The 21,830-nt window shown below is 44.5% G+C and overlaps 1 protein-coding gene across 3 annotated transcripts in view; it reads right to left on the reverse strand.

Moving 5' to 3' along the window:
- CDK10 (cyclin dependent kinase 10) overlaps positions 1-21,830 on the reverse strand; it is a 90,533-nt gene that overhangs the window by 13,753 nt on the left and 54,950 nt on the right. For 2 of the 3 annotated variants that reach the window (XM_085844865.1, XM_085844864.1), the window contains exons 8-12: positions 16,659-16,728; positions 16,261-16,320; positions 15,644-15,767; positions 3,626-3,765; positions 3,441-3,493 (exon numbers count right to left, since the gene is read on the reverse strand). In XM_085844865.1, coding sequence (XP_085700991.1) covers positions 3,441-3,493; positions 3,626-3,765; positions 15,644-15,767; positions 16,261-16,320; positions 16,659-16,728 — 447 coding nt within the window. Of the gene's footprint in view, positions 1-3,440; positions 3,494-3,625; positions 3,782-15,643; positions 15,768-16,260; positions 16,321-16,658; positions 16,729-21,830 lie in introns of all 3 variants that reach the window. The other variant, XR_015049020.1, reaches the window with a different exon arrangement.

Consider the following 21,830-nt stretch of genomic DNA (forward strand, 5'->3'; position numbering starts at 1 on the left):
CCCACCCGAAGGGACCACCTCAGGTTAACCCAAGGAGATGCCATCTGGTGGACGACACCTCAGCACCACCCCGACACACTTCCGCAATCTGACCCGGGAAGGTTACCCCATGGTTTCCCTCCTATCATCAAAGATTTGGGGTCCTGAAGGCTTTGCCCCAATGCCGTCATCTGGTGAGCTGCCCTGCGAAGGGAAGCTGCACAAGAGGTACTCCCACGGAGTGGGTTTTTTCAGATTTTTTTCTTTTTTTTTTTGTGGTTTTCGTATGTTTTGCAGAATGAAGGGTTTTACGGTGGTCGGAGTGCAAATCCTGCCACCATCCTCCGAATAAAAAGTCCTCAGGAGGACGCCCGCAGACACAGTTGGGCACTTGATATGGATGGCCGTTGGCTCACAAGGAGCTCCTCCACCCTTTGACAGGTTTTGTTTTTATTCCTGCTGGGTGTCCATGTCATACAGTCTCACCAAGAAACTTGGTGGGGGAGACGGTTTAGCCGCCGACAACCCGACCATGAAACAGGTTTAGTACAGGTTTACATGATACCTGTAGCAAGTCACAGATCTGATCTGCCTGACCTGACAAGCCGCTACTCCACTCCCCTCAAATCAATCCAGGCACAGCCAAGTGAGCCTTACAAAAAAAATTTCTCTAAGAATTCACTTCTCCTTCACGAGATAGATAATGAAAGAAAGGAATAGAGAGTGAAAGACAAAAGAGAAGGAAAAGAAAGAAAACAAATGAATAAAGAGAAATGTGAAAAAAATTTTTTGAAAGAAATGTGAAAGAAACAAAGATGTCGGGAAGAACCGGGACAGATAAATTTCAGCAGTTACTCCACAGGCTGAAATGCACATCATTTTTTGACATCAGATCAAATATGGCCGACTGGCAGCCATTTTGTTACTTAACTGTGTCCCCACCCATTTCTCCCACATGCAAAGTCCGATTTTGTTCAAACTTGGCAAAAGCACAGGATACAATGGCGTACACTTGCATCTAACGTTATTTTGCAATCTGATCAAAGATGGCCGACTGGTACTTGTGATCTGTGTGCCAAGCTTGAACGACCGGAAAATACATGTCTGAGAAATGGTTGAAGACATGTTCAACATCGGTGTTTTTACCACTGAAATGGCCACCAGTTGGCCATCTTGGATCTGATCTCGAAAAAAAAATGCTAAGCTTATGCAAACCAAAATTCCTTAACTGTGTGACAGGTTTGAACAAGATCGGTAAATGCATGTCCGAGAAATGGTTGAAGATGTGTTCGACACGTTTTTGTTTTTTTTTTACAACTAAAATGGCCACCAGTCAGCCATCTTTGATCGTGTTGTGAAACAATATGATGTACATATGCATACCATCATGTGTTGTCTGTGCCAAATACAAATAAAACCGAACCATACATGTCCGAGATATGGTTGCGGACGCATATACGCACATGAAAATCAAGACCAAATCCATAAGCCCCCGTTTCAGACTTATCCCAATGGCAGCGAATAATTGATAGGTCACATGGTCTGGCAGCCATATTGGATTGAGGGGAAAAATCTTTAAAAAATTATTTCTCTTGAAATGCTTCATCGATCGACGTGAAACTTCACAATTATGATTGAGTAGTGATGTGGGAATATAGGCTTTAAATGTCAACCTGATCAGATGCATGTTCTGGCAGCCAGAATTATTTGCTTTTTTGATCTGTGTTCTTATTTATTTATTTCTTTTGAATAAGGCTCACTTGGCTGTGCGTGGATGGGTTTGGGGGTTAAGGAGTAGTAGCTGAAACCCAAATCTTATCCAGGTTCCTCCTGATGACTTAATCTTTGCTTTTTGCTTGTTTGGTTTCCTTCTGATGACTCCAATGCAGGACTATACCTATTTGGTCTTCCATTTGATTTTAAATGAATTAATTTTATCCCATTCTAAATTCAATTGAATAATAATAAACGTCATGGGTCAGGGTCAAGTGTCTGATCAAAGTGGGGTTGCATCAAAGCGGACGTCTTGGTACCTGGCCATCACTGCCAGCAGTCCTCGTTATGTCTGTTATTAATTACATAACACAACACAAAACAAGTACTGGTGAGGGTCTGCAATCTCCGATTGCTCTTTTTCTTGTTATGTTTGTTTTTGTTTTTTTGAAGTGAAGAGGATAAATAGGATAATGGCGAGGAGGAGGAAGTCAGATATTTGGGAAGGCGATAGCAAAACGAGGAACATGGAGACAAATCATTTTCACACTTTCTATCTGAGAGGCGGCTGTGTTAGGCCTTGAACAATATAAAACAAATTCAAGATATTGCACAAACAATGCACAATCGAATACAAAATACAGTAGAATCTGGATAATAAGTGTATGCTTGAATATAGGCAAATATGAAAAATAAGTGCACACGAGCCTCCCCCATTTGATTTCCCCATTAAAAATAAGCACATATAAAAACGTCATCGTAAGGCTTTGAAAACTGAAAATATAATAAACTCAAACACGACAGTATTATGTGTTTTATTGGAACATAAGCTCCAAGTACGAATTTCGTACACGTCTGGGACTGGTACTTACAAGAGTTGTACGTTCAAAACAACGTTGTTCATCAAGGGTTGTGAAAGGGTGTTTTATGACGAGGGATGTAAAGAGGTGTTTTACGACCCTTAATGATAGAGTCGTAAAACAACGTTTTTCATTACAATCAAAATGGACACGGCAGTGCAGCTTCGATCATACACCCGTGAAAAGAAGATTGAAGTGATCACGTTTTATGATTCTTGTAAGAACCAACAACAGACGTGTAATACATTCGGACTTGACACGAGGTCTTTGACGTGCATGGTGAAGAATGAGGAAATTATTGTTCAGAGTGCAAAAGGTTCGAAGAAGATAGGGAGCGGAAGACGGGCCTTTTACTCGGACATGGAAAACGAACTTGTTGCGAAGTTTAAACGGATACGTGCTCGAGAACTGAAAGAAAGTATATTTAGAATTCGTTTCTGAGGTACGGATAATTATAATTGTAAAAACTGACATCTGTGCAGCCAATTTGAAGAAGATTTACCATTATAAGTACATGTCGCGGCTTCTTGAATATAAGCGCATATGGAAAATAAACACGTATGCTTATTATCCAGATTTTACTGTCTTGGACAACAACACTGAAATGAAGATATAACACAAAAACACGACAAATTGGATTTGGAAAACTTAGCTTTAGTGAGGTGGAAAAAGGTGACAAAGCAAGTGCAAAAATCCCCGAACCGGAAGTTAATACCAATAAGTCAAAGTGTTTTTAGCAACAAGTTGCTTTGCATTACATGTAAATGGTCATGTTGGAAAACAAGATAATACTTTATAGATAATATGGATGTATTCTTAAATATAGTCAGCTGTAAAGTATATCACCGCTATCTCACAAAACAATCATAGAACACGTGGATAACATACGTAGTGGGTTTTCTTTGAAGTAGGAGCTTTCCAATGCATCTTCTGCTGTGGATCTGCATGAAGGAAAGTAAACGATCATTCAGCACGAATCATGAATCGTCGCCTCAAAAATAAATTTCACTCGAAGGTGAACCTCTCCCCCTCCTTCCCCTTTGTAATTTTCCTTCCACACAACCTTTCCCTACCTTTTACTGGGGTCATACATAAAGAGCATGTGCAGGAGACGAAGACCAGCCTCAGAAAGCCACGGGAGGCGATGTCGCAGGTTGTTGTATGGCTGCCGTCGTAACTGGCAACCACGCACTGCCGGCAATTTTGAGAATCCCTGTAGGGGAAGTGGACTGTATGTTGAAAGGTTAAAATGGTAGTCCTCCTTTAAATGAAAGGCGAGATCCACAAAATGAATCCCAATTTCCATTCCGACCTGGAAATGGCCCATGGACATCATTCGTTTTCACTGCAAGTCTCCTCCTTCGTATGCCGCAAAAGGCTGCGAGTAGCGTCATTGGCCGAGGGCACGGCTGTGCCACTGATTTAATGCCCCTATTACCATTATACTGGTACTCATTTTGCCAAGCTCGGAAGGATGACAGGTGGGGTTGACTCAGCCTGTTATTTCACTGGCCGACAGGGGCTCAAACTCAGGACCCTAAGATCCCAAGCCAGCCACCCAAACCGCTAAGCCACCAGACTTTCACTGCAAGCCAGCAATTTGGCAGAATTTGCCAGCTTGCAGTGACAAAAATGCATCGAGTGTTTTGTTTCCAACTGCAAGGTGGAATTATTACACATTCTTATAGTGCATGTCCACCAAAAACAAGCATTTCACACTGCATTCCCAATATGCAATGTTTCACACAAAGATAATCAAACTTTGGAAACAATGCCTACGACGATGACGTAGCTTTATTTCTGCATTCAGATTCAAGGCCAGGAAAGAAAAAGACGATTGAGGATAATGTGCTCACATGGTAGGGCGAAGAGGAACAAGCAAGTGTGAGACAGTAAATTAAATGTACAGGAAACCAACAAGAACGAACGAGATAGTTAGAATGAGGTGTGACGAGGTTAAAAAAATATATATATATAGTGGTAGTGAGAGAGGAAGAATAAAATGACAGTAGAAGAACATGAAGGAAGAAAAAAATGACAAGAACCAAACTCTCTCTTCCTCATATGTGGTGACTTAAATTGTCATCATGCCAGTTGGCTAGGTGCGGGTCCCTCTCTCACCGGTCATGGCACTTCAGCAAAAGCTTTCTGCGACTCAATCGGTCAACTTCCCGACCCGGATCTCAACCAATGGTACTCCATCTCTTCTGGATCTGATTTTGACAAATTTCCCTGACAATATCTGCTGCTCTTCCTTCGCTCCAATCAGTTCTTCTGACCACGTCCTTATCAAAGTGGACATCTCTCTAGCTGTTATCAGAGAACCACCTCAGTGCCGTCGAGTATGGCATTTCACTCAAGCTCACTGGCAGGGTCTTCAAGCAGCCATAAAACTTATAGACTGGTCTCCCATCGCTACTTTATCCAACATCAACTTATCCTGGGAATTCTTTCAAAGAAACTTGATCTCCCTCATGCACAGATTTATCCCCTCTCATCTTCAGTTGTCCTACCTTTCCTCCCGCCCTTGGTTCACTGAAGCTTGTGGCGAGGCAGTTGTCCTGAAACAACTTGCCTTTGTCTCATGGAAAGCAAACCCAACTGAGGGTAATCTTTCCTTCCATAAAGCTCAGAACAAGTGTGTATCTACCCTCCGGAGAGCCAGAAAACAACATCTTTCAAAGCTCGTCTGAACTCTCAAACCTCTCTCCCTCCTCCAAATCCTAGTGGAATCTAATCAAATCTGTTTCTGGTGTGTGTTCCCCCTCCATCCCCTCCCTTACCTCAAATGGCCACACTGCTGATACCGCACGTGAAAAGGCTGAATGCCTAAACTCGGTGTTTGCATCGAAATCTTGTGTCCGAAACCCATTGCTTTCACTTTACCCAGTTTCACCCAACTGTCCCTGGACTCCGTGTCCTTTTCTTCTGACAAAGTGGAGAGCTTGCTGTCAAACCTCGATTCAGATTGTGCAACTGGTCCAGACGGCATCAGCCCACGTGTCCTAAAAACCTGTTCCTCTGCTCTTGCTCACCCTCTCTCTGTTCTATTCACCTCTCATTTGCTCAAGGTCATCTGCCATCTGCTTGGAAATCAGCAAACATTACCGCTCTGCATAAAAAAAAGGTGCAAAGGCAGATTCTGCAACTGCAGACCAATCAGCTGTGGAAGAAAAATAATTGAATTCATGTACTCAATTTGTAATTGTTGCTGGTACTTCATAAATTTAATTTTAATGCTACAGTCGTATTGGCTGTAAGTACTGTTTCCCTTTACCCAAGAGTCTTTTGACCTACATATTGATAAAAGGAATGTCTTACTATGAAACAGGGTGACCTAGTTGATAACTCTGCAACTTTTGCTGTGATTATGTCATTCTCTCTTTCACCCAGTGGACACGTATTGCAGTTTGAGTTGTTTTGCCTAATGCTTATCAGCTTACCCTGTAGTTGAGTTGCCAAATGTCTCCCCTCCCATTCTTTGGAATGTCAAGTTGTGTATAAGAGGAATTGCTTTGGGCTTCTGTTTCAGTGAAGTCCATTCGAATGTTTCAGTCAATCATTCAATTTTCTTCCTCCGTATATACGAAAGTAAAGATTCTCCTTTGGTGTGCTGATCCAACTTGTGGAAATCTAGTTATTTTCCATCACACAGCCTTCTCCCAATCATCAGCAAGGTTATGTAATCCATCATCGCTTCAGACAATATATCCTTCCTCTTCTCCAATGGCTTGATTTCCAATCATCAATTTGGTTTCAGACCAGGTCACTCTACTCTGGATATGCTGCTTCTGTTCTCCCAACAACGGATGGAGGTCCTCAATGCCGGACATGAAATCAGAGCCATATCCCGAGACATATCGTGTGCTTTTGACACAGTCTGGCACCCTGCCCTGCTCACTAAACTCTCTTCCGATGGTAGCCAAGGCCATCCTACACTCATGGTTCGCAGACTTCCTCTCCTGTCGTAGCCAACGTGTGGCCCTAAATGGAATTCTTTCATCCCCTCTTCCTGTCCAGGCTGGAGTTCCTCAAGGTATCATTATGGGCCCTGTTCTTTTTCTGGTTTTCATCAATGATCTCTCCGACTCTCTGGAAAATCCTCTATATCTCTTTGCTGATGACTCCACCCTCTACCGTACCATCGGTCATCCCTCAGTTCCGGCAAGCAGCAGCTTCTTCAGGTCAGGTCAGGTATGGGAGCATGTGCCAGAACAGCACGTCGCTGCGTCCACTTTCCGCCGGTACTCCAGGGGCCTCCGTCTGGCCATCCCCCAGGCAGATGCCAGGCCCATCCCCATCTCCTTGAGATGATGGTCAACTTGTTGCAACCATGAGGCACGTGGTCGACCCACTGGCCTCCTCCACTCATGAGACTCCCTCGCTGAGAGAATCTGGTGAGCAGGATCAGAGTCAGGAAAACGAGCCACATGTCCATACAGCCGCAACTGACGCTCACGGACTATGCAGGTAACAAATCTCATCCGAGTCTCTCTCAGCAACCGCTCGTTGGACACAAAATCCGACCAGCGATAGCCAAGGATTCTCCGAAGAGACCTGGTACCAAAGGAATTAAGTCTCCGTCTCAGATCCTTGGTCAGAGTCCAAGTCTCGCACCCATAGAGCAAGACTGGAAGTACCAAGGACCTGAAGACTCGGACTTTCGTCCTCCCGCACAGGTACCGGCAGCGCCACACCCCATGATCCAGTGAATCCATGACTCCCCAGGCCCGACCCAGACGTCTATTGACCTCTGACTCGCAGCCAGCAGAGACATGAATATCACTGCCAAGGTAAGTGAATCTCTCCACGACCTCAACATCCTCACCACAAACAGACACAGACAGGACAGCAGCATCCAAGATGTCACCGAAAGCCTGGATCTTAGTTTTGACCCAAGAAACCCGTAATCCCAACGGCTCCGACTCCTCATTCAGCACCTCGAGGGCCCCCAAGAGGATGTCTAAAGTCTCCACAAGGATGACTGCATCATCTGCAAAGTCAAGGTCCGAGATCTTGACATTCCCAAATGACGCACCGCAACTTGATCTCTCCGACATCCTCCCTAGAATCCAATCCATACAAGTGCTGAAAAGTGTGGGGGCAAGTACACATCCCTGACGAACTCCAGTAACAACTGGAAATAAGTCAGAGATGGTACCACCACACTTCACAGCACTCTCAGTACCAGAGTAGAGTTCAGACATCAGATCGATCAGTTTTGGTGGCACCCCACGAAGACCAATAATGATTCACTGAATCGAACGCTTTACAGAGATCAACATAGGCTGCAAGCAGCCCTTGTCGAAACTCTCGTCTGCATTCGGTGAGGACACGAAGTGCAAGGATACGGTCAATCGTTGACCTCTTTGGTGTAAAGCCTGACTGCTCTGGACGCTGGTGCTCAAGCAGATGGTGGCGAACCCGATCGAGAATTATCCGAGCAAAGACCTTGCCCGGCACTGAGAGCAGCGTCACCCCTCGGTAGTTGTTGCAGTCTTGGCGATCACCCTTCCCTTTCCAGAGAGGAACAACAAGGCCCCTCTTCCAGTCAGTTGTGATGATGCCTGTGTTCCAGGCAGAGCAGAAAACTGCATGCAACGACACGAGTGCAGCATTTCCACCAGCCTTGAGAAGTTCGGCATGGATGCCACAGATCCCTGGAGCTTTGCCCCGTTTCAACTGGTTCACCGCAGCCCGTGTTTCCACAAGCGAAGGTGGACCACAGTTGATTCGAGGGTCAGCAACAGGGATTGTCACACCCTTGACGTCCAACTCGACAGTTGGGGGATCAGCCTGGTACAACCGCTCAAAGTAACCGGCCCAGCGGGCCTTCACTTCAGACTCCTCTGTCAAGAGCCTACCACTCTCTGCTCGAACTGTAATGCTCCGAGGGATGGGCTTGGATGAACGTAATGCGCGAATTCCCCTGTAAGCGGGACGAGAATCACCTGTCCACAGGTGATGCTCTACCCCCTCACAGATTCCTCGCACATAGGCCTCCTTGTCCACCCTCAGTGCACGTACAGTTTTACGCCTCAGCTCCCTGAACAGCTCAGCTCTGCCATTCAGCCTGGCCCTGCGACTCTGGTCAATGGTATCCAGTGTCCCTTGAGAGAAAAAATTCTTCTTTGCCCTGCGGTGAGCTCCAAGGCATCCACCGGCAACATCAAGGACAGTGGTCTTGAAGGCGCTCCACAACTCTTCAGGACCCCCCAAAGCACCCAGACCCCCCAAGTGTCCACTCAGCCTGTTCGCAAACTCCTCAGCTACTCTCTCATCCCTGAGCTTGGCAACATCCAGCCTCGGCTGGGATGGTACCATTCTCCAGGATTTAAGGTGCAGCTTTAGAGTTGCTACAACAAGCGTGTGGTCAGTATTGAGGAACTGAGCACTCCGGTAGACCCTGCAGTTCTGGATCATCCTCCAACGACCGTCAATGAGGACATGGTCAATCTCCTTTGCCACACCGCCAGCGTTGGAATACCAAGTCCAGCGATGAGCTTGTTGGCGCTGAAACCATGAACCAGCCACCCTAAGTCCATGACTTCTTGCAAAGTCAAGGAGCTTAGTGCTATTCTGGTTCATAGTTCCTGACCCATGGGGACCAACACACACCTCATAACCGTCCCTATCAGTTCCAGTCGATGCATTGAAATCCCCCAAGACTAGAAGTGTATCTCGTCTGGGGCACTGATCAACCACAGACTCGAGTGTGGCGTAGAATGCATCCTTCACGGCGAGATCACTCGCCTCAGTCGGAGCATAAACAGAGACCAGGGAAATGACACCTAAGGAGTGACGAATCCTTAATCTCATAATACGCTCGTTGACCGGTGTTACCTCAATTATCATTGGGGTCAGCTTATTGGACACAGCTACAGCAACTCCTTGGGTATGGTAACCATCAGAGCGACCAGACCAATAGTAGGTGTAACCACCCACCATTATCTCGCTGCAATCCGGTCTCCGAACCTCAGAGAGAGCTGCAATCCCGATGTCCAAACGCTTGAGCTCAGATGATAACAGAGACAGGTGATCATCCTCTCTTAGGGATAGGACATTCCAGGCACCCACCCGAAGGGACCGCCTCAGGTTAACCCAAGGAGACCGCCGTCTGGTGGACGACACCTCAGCACCACTCCGACACACTCTCCCGCAATCTGACCCAGGGATGTTACCCCGTAGTTTCCCTCCTATCACAGATTGGGGGTCCCGAAGGGTTTGCCCCAATCCTGTCATCCGGTGAGCTGCCCTGCGAAGGGAAGCTGCACAGGAGGTACTCCCACGGAGTGGGTTTTCAGATTTTTTTGCGTTTTTGCGTTTTGCGGAATGAAGGGTTTTACGGTGGCCGGAGTGCAAATCCTGCCACCAACCTCCTAATAAGAAGTGACCCAACTGCAGGAGGACGTCCGCAGACACAGTTGGGCACTAGATATGGATGGCCGTTGGCTCACAAGGAGCTCCTCCGCCCTTTGACAGGTTTTGTTTTTAATCCTGCTGGGTGTCCATATCCAAACACCTTCCTCACCAGAAAACCTGGTGGGGGAGACGGTTTAGTCACCGACAACCCGACCATGGAACAGGTTAGTACAGGTTTACATGGTACCTGTAGCAGGTCACAGATCGAACCTGACCTGACAACCAAACAACGGAAAAAAAACCTGACAACCTGACAACGGAAAATCCTCTATATCTCTTTGCTGATGACTCCACCCTCTACCGTACCATCGGTCATCCCTCAGTTCCGGCAAGCAGCAGCTTCTTCGCTCACTACAGATCTGGGTAAAATCACAAACTGGTCCAACATGTGGAACAAGGTCCCCCCCCCCAAGAATCTCAAGACCATTGACAAAGATAAGATTAAAAAAATACCCCAATACATTAACTGGGGTCATGCTGATTCTATGCTGCAAGTCTGGATGGAATTGACCCACAACTAGAGAAGAAGAGGAGGAGAAGTAAGAGGAGAAGCACGACAAACAAGCAAACACACACAGGTCCATGAATTAAAGTGAGGATAAGGGAAGAAAGGGGGAAGTGATTGTGAATTTAACGTTCCTTCTGCATTTACTTTTAACATTGTTCTTAAACGGGTCGGGAACAACGCAGGCATGATAGGCCGAATGGCCTTCTCATGCGCCAAAGTTCCTGTGTATATTTGTGTAACACCAGGAAGACATGGGGAGGGAAGGACAGAGAGTTGGGGTGAGGGTGCATCGAGTTGGAAGAGGGAGATTGAGACGTTGGGAGTGGGGGGGTTGAGGACTTGAAGAAGAAAGGTGGAGGGGATGACAGAGTTGGCTTGGGGATGGAGGGCAGAGAGGGGACGGAGTTGGAATCGAGGGATTTAAAGCCTTTAAGGAGGTGGGGTTGAGGGGGGGGCGGAAGTTGAGGGCATTCGGTTGGGAAGGGGTTTGAGGATTTGAAGGGGAAGGGGAGCACAGAGTTTAGGTGTGGTGTTAGGGGGGCAGAGAGAGGTCAGGGTTAGAAAGGGGGCTAAGGACATGGGACTGTGTGTGGGCGTGCGTGTGGTGGGGGTGGGGGGGGTGGGATTAGGGACCTGAAGTCATGTTACATGATGCAGAATTTCCATGGGTCCGTGATAGTCCTGTTGTGTCTTTTGGGTCCGTCAGGTCTTTTGGGTCCTCTGGATATTTTGGGTGTTTGGGGTTCCCAGAGTCTATTACGTCCTCTGGGTATTTTAGGTCTTCAGAGTCTTTCGGGTCTTCTCAGTATTTTTGTATCTTCAGGGTCTTTTTGGGTCTTCAGGATTCATTCAGTCTCAAGGTTTTTTAGGTCCTCAGGTGTGTTTGGGTCCTCAGGAGGCAGGGGCGGGGGGGTCTTTTGAGTCCTTTTAGGTTAAGTATATCCAGGTTACAATTGTGGGTGGCATCAGGTCAGCTGTCCAACCAATGGGTGAAGAGCAGACAATATATAAATATAAATATACACACACACACACACACACACACACACACACACACACACACACACACACACACACACACACACACACACACACACACACACACACACACACACACACACACACACACACTTGGTGTTTGCTTAATGGTTAGCATGGTGGACTTGGGATCCTAGGATCCTGAGTTCAAATCCCACTCGGCTGTTGAATTAATACCAGGTGGGGCTGATTCTGCCTGTCATCCTTCCGAGGTCGCCAAAATGAGTGCCAGCTTGCTGGTATCCTGTGTCGGAGTGGCGAGCTGTCCATGATTGTGCCCAATAGCCAAGGAGACTCCTGAGGTGGCACCAACGCTCTGCACAGAGTATGGTCTCAATGGAAGGATGTGTGTGTGTATATATATCCTATATATTATTTCTGTTAACGTCTGCGCGTAATTTGATGTTTCTCCTCTGAAACTGCTGGACGGATTGTCACCACTTTCGGCATGCGGGTGGTCCGTGGTCTAATGAACAGCATGGGCTATGTGAGATCGCACCAGACGGACAGGTTTGGGATTTTTTGGCAATTTTCTAATTTTTACATTCGTTTGCATAGTGACGTGTGACATCACCACTGAGAGGCGTAATGACGTCATGACATCATTGGTCATCCGCTGACGGTGGTGACGGTCTGTCGACGACAGACGTAATGACGAGAGGCGTAATGCCACTCCTCAAACAGCGTCTGCAAAGTAAAACCCTCTTCTGCACATGCTGACTACCTCAGAAGGTGAATTTGACACAAAAAAATGTAACAAGAAACATTGTATATAAAGAAATTCTATAAATCACATTGTGAACACTGGATATATTGACGTCTTAACGAACCCTCACTTTCGAAACTTCGTGCAGAGCGAGGGTTTGGCTAATATATATATATATATATATTACACAAAATCACACCTAATTACCATATATATGCCACACCGCTAATTGCCTCCACAACCCTATTTTTGTGCCCCTCAAGAGTTTTTTTTTTTTCTTTTAACAATATTGATTGGACAAACTGGTTAGATTTTGGTGAAGATCCAGATCCTAGAAGTTTAAAGGTCCCCCAACATGAAAAATAAACTTGTTATTATATATTAACTTGACCTTCCTCATGAAGAAATCACCCATGTTTTTTTTTTTAGTAAAAAATGGGATAATAAGAGCAATATTTCGATCATTTTTGGAGCCTTTCAAAACGTGCTATGCCCCGCCCCTAAAAAAATGGACCAGCAAATTGCAGCGTGACATCACATATAGTAACTCGCACAGAGTGGATCGACTCGAGAGTTGAGATGTAGTGTGCCTTATAAAGTATGAACAGATGCATTTTGCACACGTTTGTGCAATCTCTGTGATCGTCTTAATTCCAGTGATTGTTTCGCGAATTTTTTTCATAGTTTTAGCCGTACTTTCAAAAATGCCTGCAAGATGTATCGTAGCAGGATGCAGCAATACAAGCAAAGACGGTGTAAGCCTTCATGTATTCCCGAAAGATGATAATCGTCGGAGAATATGGACATCTAAAGTGAAGTTGACGAGGGGAAACTGGAAAGGCCCCAGCGACATGAGCGTCATTTGCAGCGCCCACTTCGAAGACAGTGACTTTGAGCACGGGCTCTTTTCATCCCTCTATTCATCCCAACCCCTCATTCCTCACACACAGAGACAAGAAATTATGCTTCTGAGCCGTGTATGCACAACAATCACGAGGCAATTATTCATCCCTTTACTACCTTGTCGTAGTCGTATACAAATCCAATACATGTATGCACAATAAAGGGCTATACCATGTACACAAAATATAAAATTTGACTGTTTAACCTTTGCATTAAAAAAAATAAAATTACAGGGACATAAGTAAAATACTAACCATTAATATTGCATCATTTCAAGGTGCAAGGAGGTAATTTAAAAATCCAACAATGTGAAAAACCTGCCCCCACATTTTGCAGCTTATTGAATTGTTTGTTGAAACCAGCCTGCTGGGGTAGGTACGATTCCACATACATGCAAGCCAGGTATGGCTGCCCTGGACATACATGGGTTTATTCTAAAGTGAAGGTACTGCTTCCATTGGCATGCTATTCATTAACATTTAGCCCAAATGCTGAAATAAAAGAAAAGGGGAAAAAATGTTGGCACAACTATGAAAGACAAATTTATCTGTCCTATTACACGGCCTCATATCCTCGGGACTCTTACGCATTGACTTATACATTGTGTGCATGCTAATACAAGTTTCTTGTCAACTCTAGAGTCTAAACTAGTCCGATAAATCCGTCGTCCATCCGACTCGGCCGATAAATCCATCGTCCGTCTGACTAGGCCGATAAATCTGACGTGCTGTAGCTTTATTTTATTATTCTCTTTTCTTCATTGTTTTCTATTTGTGCTACATGACGACAGTAGGAATAAAATAAATAAAAATGCAACAGAACGTCAGATTTATCGGACTACTCGAGACAATTGTATCACAAGGTGTGTTCTGCACACAAGTTTTCATCATATCCGGACTGCGAGATTGCTTCGTTTTATGCGCGGAGAGATACGGCCGATGACATGCGCCGGCCTTGTTTGTGATTAATTCGCCGCGAAGCAACATGTCCGCTGCGCTGCGCTGTTCACATCACCTCACTGAAATATTTCTGATATCGAGCAGTATGCAAGTCGAATTTACATTATTGAATTACGAATAGGATTTAGTCGAACCAGTTGTTATTTCCGAGTCTTCCTTCGATGTCCTCCCGATTATCATGAACTCCAGGAATTTCATTACCATTTTTCTCTGCTTGTCCTGCTTCGTGCTCGAACTTGTTCGGCCGTACTTCATTTAAAGCTGCGTGAACTTCACCTCCCGCGACTACGTTATCCCACAATTCTCCATGTGATTCAGACCAAAATCCTTCATTTCTCTCACACTCACTGTCGCTACCAGTCAAGTGAAAGTCCATGTCATCCATTATTCAAAATAGTGGGGCAACTTAGCATAACAATTGTGCATTTTGTGAGGAAAGCACCAAATTTGGCACACTAGTAGCCTATCATATTATGAACAGATTTGGATATTGGGCCATCTCAAAATTTTTGATGGCAGTGGAAAATGGCTGCCACAGCCATCAGCGGCTGAATTTGAGATGGCCCAATATCCAAATCTGTTCATAATATGATAGGCTACTAGTGTGTCAAATTTGGTGCTTTCCTCACAAAATGCACAACTGTTATGCTATATTTAGCCAAGTTGCCCCACTAAAACCAAATGTTCGATTTTTTTTAAAGCAGAAACGAACAAAGCGATTGAGTCGACCAATCAAATGTGGAAACGCACAGCAAGCCAATAGAATCACGTAGACCACCAACCCGAGTAATCACACAGAAAGCCAATATAATCACGTTGTCCACAAACCCGAGTAATTAATGTGCAGCCTTTGACATACTGTAAGTGACGTCATGTGGGTTACGCCCCTTTCAGGAGAATTTTTAAGGGCGTTCCTGAAGACGTTTGTTTTTTTAATTTTACATTTTACAGAACGAGTATTGTGAAAAAACTGTCAGATCTGAAATCACGATGAAAAACTCCTCTAGGACATATATAAATGAAATTTAAGTACTTTTGCAAGTCAGGGGACCTTTAAGTGATTCTTCACCATTGAGAGGGCCAAAAACAGTACACCGCAGAATATCCCCAAAAGTTATGAACGGATTTTTATGAAACTTGGTGGATGAGTTGGGTGTGTGACAACGACGAATTGATTAGATTTTGGGGAAGATCCGGATCTGGATACAATTTTGAGTGATTAAATTGTTCACCATTGAGGTACAGGGCCAAAATGATATGGGGCATGAAATCATAAAAAGTTATGGACAGATTGTGACAAAACTTTGTGGACAAGTTGGGTGGGTGGCAAGAACAATCCAATTAGATTTTGGTTCAGGTCCGGATCCAGTTCCGGCCTATCGGTGGGATACAAAACAAACTGTTTAGCCGAGCAAAGGAATGCGCTCCTACTGAGTGTTGTTCAAGTTGCAATTGTGAGAAACAGGAGGTCTATCCTTCCAAGAGAATACCAAGAGAAACATGAACAACCAACAGCAGCATCTCATTCAACAGGAGCAAAAAAAAATTCCCTTACAGGCCAAATCTGGTCATTTGGTGTTCCCAGAAGCTGGATGACCAGGTCAATTTGCTGGAGGTCTGACGATCCAGGTATCAACGGTTTGTGTGCCAGCAGCTCGGCCAGAATACATCCGAGGGCCCTGGTAAAGGATATGGTAATCTTGTCACAGCTCACTGGAACAAATTTACCGTGAATGTTTACCACGTACTGGTGCGGAGGTTACCACAGTATAACCATTCAAATGAAGAGGTAAGTATGTCACAGTCATTTTATAAACTACAACAGTTAGGGATTTAAAAAAAAAATCCCTTTCATCACCCCAACTCCCTTATTGCTGCTTTCAATGTTCTCCCTCACTCTTCCCACACTCCCCCCATTCTCTCCTCCCTTTCCTGTTCATTCTCTTGCCGGTTGTGCCCAGTTTTGTTGTTGCGCCAACCAACTGTCAGTTCAACGCTGCTCATCCATGAGCCTTGCCCTTGTAGGGAAGAATTTTTGAAAAAGACAACCACAGCGGTTAATACACCCCCAGCAATACTTTTCAAAGAGAAACTAACAACGAACCTTAACCCACTGATAATCACCCATTGGAAATAGAATCTGACCAGAGAACCACCCAGTGTCATGCTCACCACATATCGATTGCGGTTGTCTGCTTCCTAGAGCCCAGAAGCAATTCTGGTGCACGGTACCTAAGAGGTGGTAAAACAAAGTGAAGGATGAAGTTTGGTTTTAAAAAGGTCACTAGGGGTCAAATTCTCAAATCTCGATAAACTCACAACTTTAACCAGCACTTCTTTTTCTTCATTTACTGGTCATTAAAATTTGCATAATTAAAAAACAATAATCAAGAAGAAAACAATTAATAAATCACTTAATGTTTAACACATTGATTTGCAGGTTTTTAATGTGGGCTAGGTCCCCCCCCACCACCCTTCTTCCCCCAGAACATGATGCATATCATCATCACCCCTCCCTACCACCCTCAAGTTTGAATCAGACAATCATTAATATGATGTTACGAACTCACCAGAGAGTTACAACCTTTGGAGTCATTGGCTTCAGGGGAAGTCCAAATGTTCTGGCCAAACCAAAATCAGCTGAAAATTAAAAAAAATTAAAAAAAATCAAACAAATTGAAACCAGAACAACACTCTGATGTTGCGACTTCGACCGATATATCTCCACCAACATTATTACATCATTAAAAAAAACTTATTCCAAGTTTCATTTAAATCCCTTCAGCTGCTCTCAAGTATCACATTTTTATCTGAGATGACCTCTGACCTTTGACCTCTTGATGCTGAAATCTAATAAGTTCATCTTTGCTTCATAATTTATACTGATACCAAGTTTGGTCAAAATCCCATCAGGTCAGGTCAGGTATGAGAGGATGCGCCAGAGCAAGGCGTCGCTGCGTCCACTTTTGGCCGGTACTGGGGATCAAATATTGACATCCCCCAGCAGATACCAAGCCCATCCCCATCTCCTTGATATGCCGATCAACCTGCTGCAACCACGAGGAATGTGGTCAGCCCGTTAGCATCTTCACTCATGAGGCTCCCTCACTGAGAGAATCTGGTGACCAGGATCAGCATCACGAAAATGAGCCACATGTCCATACAGCCGCAGCTGACGCTCATCCGAGTCATTCTCAGCAACTGCTCGTTGGACACATAGTCCGACCAGCGAGAGCCAAGGAGTCTCAGAAGAGACCTGGTACCAAAGGAATTAAATCTCCGTCTCAAATCCTTGGTCAGAGTCCAAGTCTCACATCCATAGAGCAAGACTGGAGCACCAAGGACATAAAGACTCAAACTTTCGTCGTCCTGCATCGGTGCCGACAGCGTCATGCCACATGATCCAATGAATCCATGACTCCCCAGGCCCGACCGAAACGTCTATTGACCTCTGGCTCACAACATGCAGAAGCATGAATATCACTGCCAAGGTCAGTGAATCTCTCCGTAACCTCAACATTCTCACCACAAACAGGTACAGGCAAGAAAGCAGCATCCAAGATGTCATTGAAAGCCTGGATCTTAGTTTTGACCCAGGAAACCCATAATCCTCGTGGCTCAGACTTCTCATTCAGCACCTCGAGGGCCCTCACAAGGATATCCAGAGTCTCTACAAAGATGACTGCATCATCTGCGAAATCAAAGTCAGAGATATTGACATTCCCAAACGATGCACCGCAGCTTGATCTCTCCGACATCCTCACCAGAATCCAGTCCATACAAGTGCTGAAAAGTGTGGGGGCAAGTACACACCCCTGACGAATTCCAGTAATAACTGGAAATGTCAGAGATGGAACCACCACACCTTACAGTACTCTCAGTACCAGAGTATCATTCAGAAATCAGATTGATCAGTTTCGGTGGCACCCCACAAAGACCGGAGTGGATTTTCAGTTTTATTTGCTTTATTTGTGTGTTGTGGAATGAAGTGTTTTACGCAAATGGCTGGAGTGCAAATCCTGCCACCATCCTCCAAGAAAAAGGTAACCCAACTGCAGGAGGACGTCCGCAGACACAGTTGGGCACCAGATATGGATGGCCGTTGGCTCACAAGGAGCTCCTCCACCCTTTGACAAGTTTTGTTTTTAATCCTGCTGGGTATTCATATCCATGCACCCTCTTCACCAAGAAACTTGGTGGGGGAGACGGTTTAGTCACAGACACCCGACCATGAAACAGGTTAGTTAATGTTTACATGGTACTTTAGCAAGTCAGTTTTGATCTGGCCTAATAACCACCCCTGGCAGATGTCTGGCCCATCCCGATCTCCTTGAGATGCTGATCAACCTACTGCAAACACGAGGTACTGTACATGGTCGGCCCGTCATTAAAAAAAAAAAATCTTGAAATAAAACCCCATCACTGGTTCACAAGGTAGCATGGTAACAATTTTTATTTCACTGGACCTGTAACCTTTGACCTCTTGACCCCCAAATCTAATCAGTTCATCTTTACATCATTATATATACTTGTACCAAGTTTGACTTAGATCCCTACAGCCGTTCTTAAGTTATTGTGGTCATGAAAACCCATCATGGACTCTGCCTTTGACTGCGTGATGCTGAAATCTAATCAGTTTATCTTTGCATCATAATATGTACTTGTGAGTGGGGTAGGCTTGCACAGTGTAAGCAATAATGAACAATGCTTCCCTATTGTCTCAGGTCACTCACCTGCATTTGTTTTTTCCATTTATTTATTTTCATTTATAGAAGCTTTCCGATAGTTCTGAGATTTTCCCCAGTGCATCTATCAGCTTCGATGTCCATGAACACACAAAATTTCAGATTTCTACATGACCCAGAGGGTAGCGAATGGTTAGAATGAGCTTTATATATTCGATACCAAGTTTGGTCAAAATCCCACCACTGGTTCACAAGTTAGCGCTGCAACAGATTTTTTACCTGACGGGAACTTTGACCTCTTGACCCCATAATCTAATCAGTTAAACTTTACATCATAATACATAGTTGTACCAAGTTTGACTTGGATCCCTTCAGCCGTTAAGTTATTGCAGAAACTAAACCCATCATGGACGGATGGACAACCGAAAAACAATACCTCTGGTGACGAGGCATTAAAAAAAACTTTTACAAACTGGAGAGTTCACAGAACACCTTACCCCAAGCTGTCTTAAGACACAAGGACGTGGGCGGGGTCGACAGGCAGAAAATTTGATTGGTCGTGATGAGGTAAAATGCCATAATATTTAGTCCAAGTCCTGCTAAACGGAAGGGTTTTGAAAGTGCCAAAAAGGCGATTTGTGTTCCACAGTGACAAAGTATATAATTCAATTGCAACTAGAACGGCATTCAGTAGAGCACATACCTCCACCAGGCTGAAGAGTTTACGTTTTGTATCCCAATGATAGGCCGGATCTGCATCCGGACCTACAGCAATATCAAATCAATTAGTTCTCGTCACACGCCCAACCTGTCTACCAAGTTTTGTCTGAATCCGTCTACAACTTTTAGAGATATGATGCTCACAGACAAAGAAATAGAGAAACACAGAAAAACAGACAGGGGTGAAAACATAACCTCCCTCACCTTTGGTGGCATAGGAAATAAAATAAAGATTTTAAAGGTTGGAGGAAAAAAAAAATCATTCAGAAGTTTACAGCTGTTGACGCAACATCTTTTACACCACCTCATCTAACACACTCCAATAGTCATTTGTGCCTGTTGTTTGTGTCCCTTATGATATCCGTAAAACACTAACATTCCTGTGTGGATTGATTTGTAGCCACCATTGGACGTAGTCCGAAACGGCGGCTTTTTGGATTTGGTTTCAATTTTCGTGTCTGTGCGTGTGTCCACAAGCATATCTCGGACATGACACAAAGACAACACATGATGGTCGATATGTGCACATCATTTTGTTTCCCGATGAGATCAATGATAGCTGACTGGGCCATTTTTGTTGTCAACAAGTAAAAAAAAGACATAAAATGTAATAGCCCCCATTATTTTAGTAATTCTGTTGTACAGAGTTAAAGGGCTAGCCCATATTTATGTGCAACTAAAATAGCCGCCAGTCCACTAGTCAGCCATCTTTAATCAGATCACAAAATAAAGTGAGGTGCACGTGTATGCCATCATGTACTGTGCTTGTGCCGAGTTTGAAGAAAATCGAACCATGCATGTCTGAGAAATGGTTGGGGACACAATAGCCACCAATGAGCCATATTTGATCTAAGCTAAAAAAAAAAAAACTAAAAAAAAAAACATTTGCATATGTAAGCCATCATTCCTTATTTGTGTGCCAAGTTTGAACAACATCGGTAAATGCATGTCCGGGAAATGGTTGAGGATGTGTTCGATACCAGGTTGTTGTTTTTAAAATAAAAAAAGGCCGCCAGTCTACCAGTCGGCCATCTTTGATCAGATCACAAAACAAAGTAAGATGCACGTGTATGCATGCCATCATGGACTGTGCTTGCGCCAAGTTTGAATAAAATCAGACCTTGAATGTCGGAGAATTTTTTTTTTGTGTGTACATTGTCGAGGCTCGTATACGAGCTACCACACAGAATGTATAACAAAGGGAGCAGGAGACAAGAGGGGCGGGAGAAGGAAGCACAAAAGTGATGGGACGGGGTCAACAAGATGGACATTACAGGGACTTTCAGGAAGGAAAGCAACGAATTTGAAGGAGGTGGGTTTGGGGTGGATTAACGGGGTAGAAAAGATCAAGGTTTTGGATGGTGGAAGATAAGAGGTGGTGGTGAACAGCTGTTTTGAAGGCCTGGAGGGAAGAATGGGATTGAAGAGTGTGTGGGAGTTTGTTCCATAGGCGGGAAAAAAGAGGAATGAAAGAATGAAGGTGAGCAGTGAATCGTGATTTTGGTAGTTTTACCAGAAAGGATTTGCTGGGGGACCTTGAGCACCCTGCAGAAATATGCAGGGGGTAGGGGGGACAGATCACAGACAGAGCAGGATGGACGAGGCCGGAGAGGAGACGATAGAAGAAAGAAAGACCACCGACTTGCCTGTGGTGAGAGAGTGAGAGACCCAAAGATTCAGCTTCATTGTGGGATATACCATTGATCCTAAATGTCTTGGCTTTCACGGCATGAAGCCAAGAAAGATGTGAGGTGGGAGCACCAGCCCAGAGGGGAGAGCAGTACTCCATCAGACTGTGGATGAAAGCTTTGTATGTGGTTAGGAGCTCAGGTGTGCCAAGAAAGGACTTTGCATGACGGAGGATGACCAGTTGGCAACTGGCTTTGGAGGCGAGGTTGGAGACATGGCTTTCCCAGGAAAGATCATGGCAGATAGTGAGACCCAGAAGCTTGAAAGAAAGGACTTCTTCCAGAGAGTTGTTGAGAAAGTGGATGGGGGGGGGGGGGTTCCAAATGGTCCTTTCGGAGAGAGACAAGCGATTTGAGGTCATAAATCAAATTTTTGGTATCAAAACATTTAATTCTTAAGATTGAAAGTTTGTAAATCAGGATATTACTGTATATCACCAAAATTACAAATAAATTTGTACAAAAGAAATGTTTGTATTATGATTGGTGTAAATCATGACAACACAGCAAATCTGTGATGTCAATCTCTGCAACGACGTGTGGAGAGACGAGCAGAGTGAGCAGATCCACACTAGTATATATATATATATATATATATATATATATATATATATATATATATATATATATATATATATATATATATATA

Source organism: Eptatretus burgeri, chromosome 11 (assembly GCF_056783735.1).
Source record: "Eptatretus burgeri isolate ZD-2024b chromosome 11, Ebu_testis_v1, whole genome shotgun sequence".
Taxonomy (NCBI): Eukaryota; Metazoa; Chordata; class Myxini; order Myxiniformes; family Myxinidae; genus Eptatretus; species Eptatretus burgeri.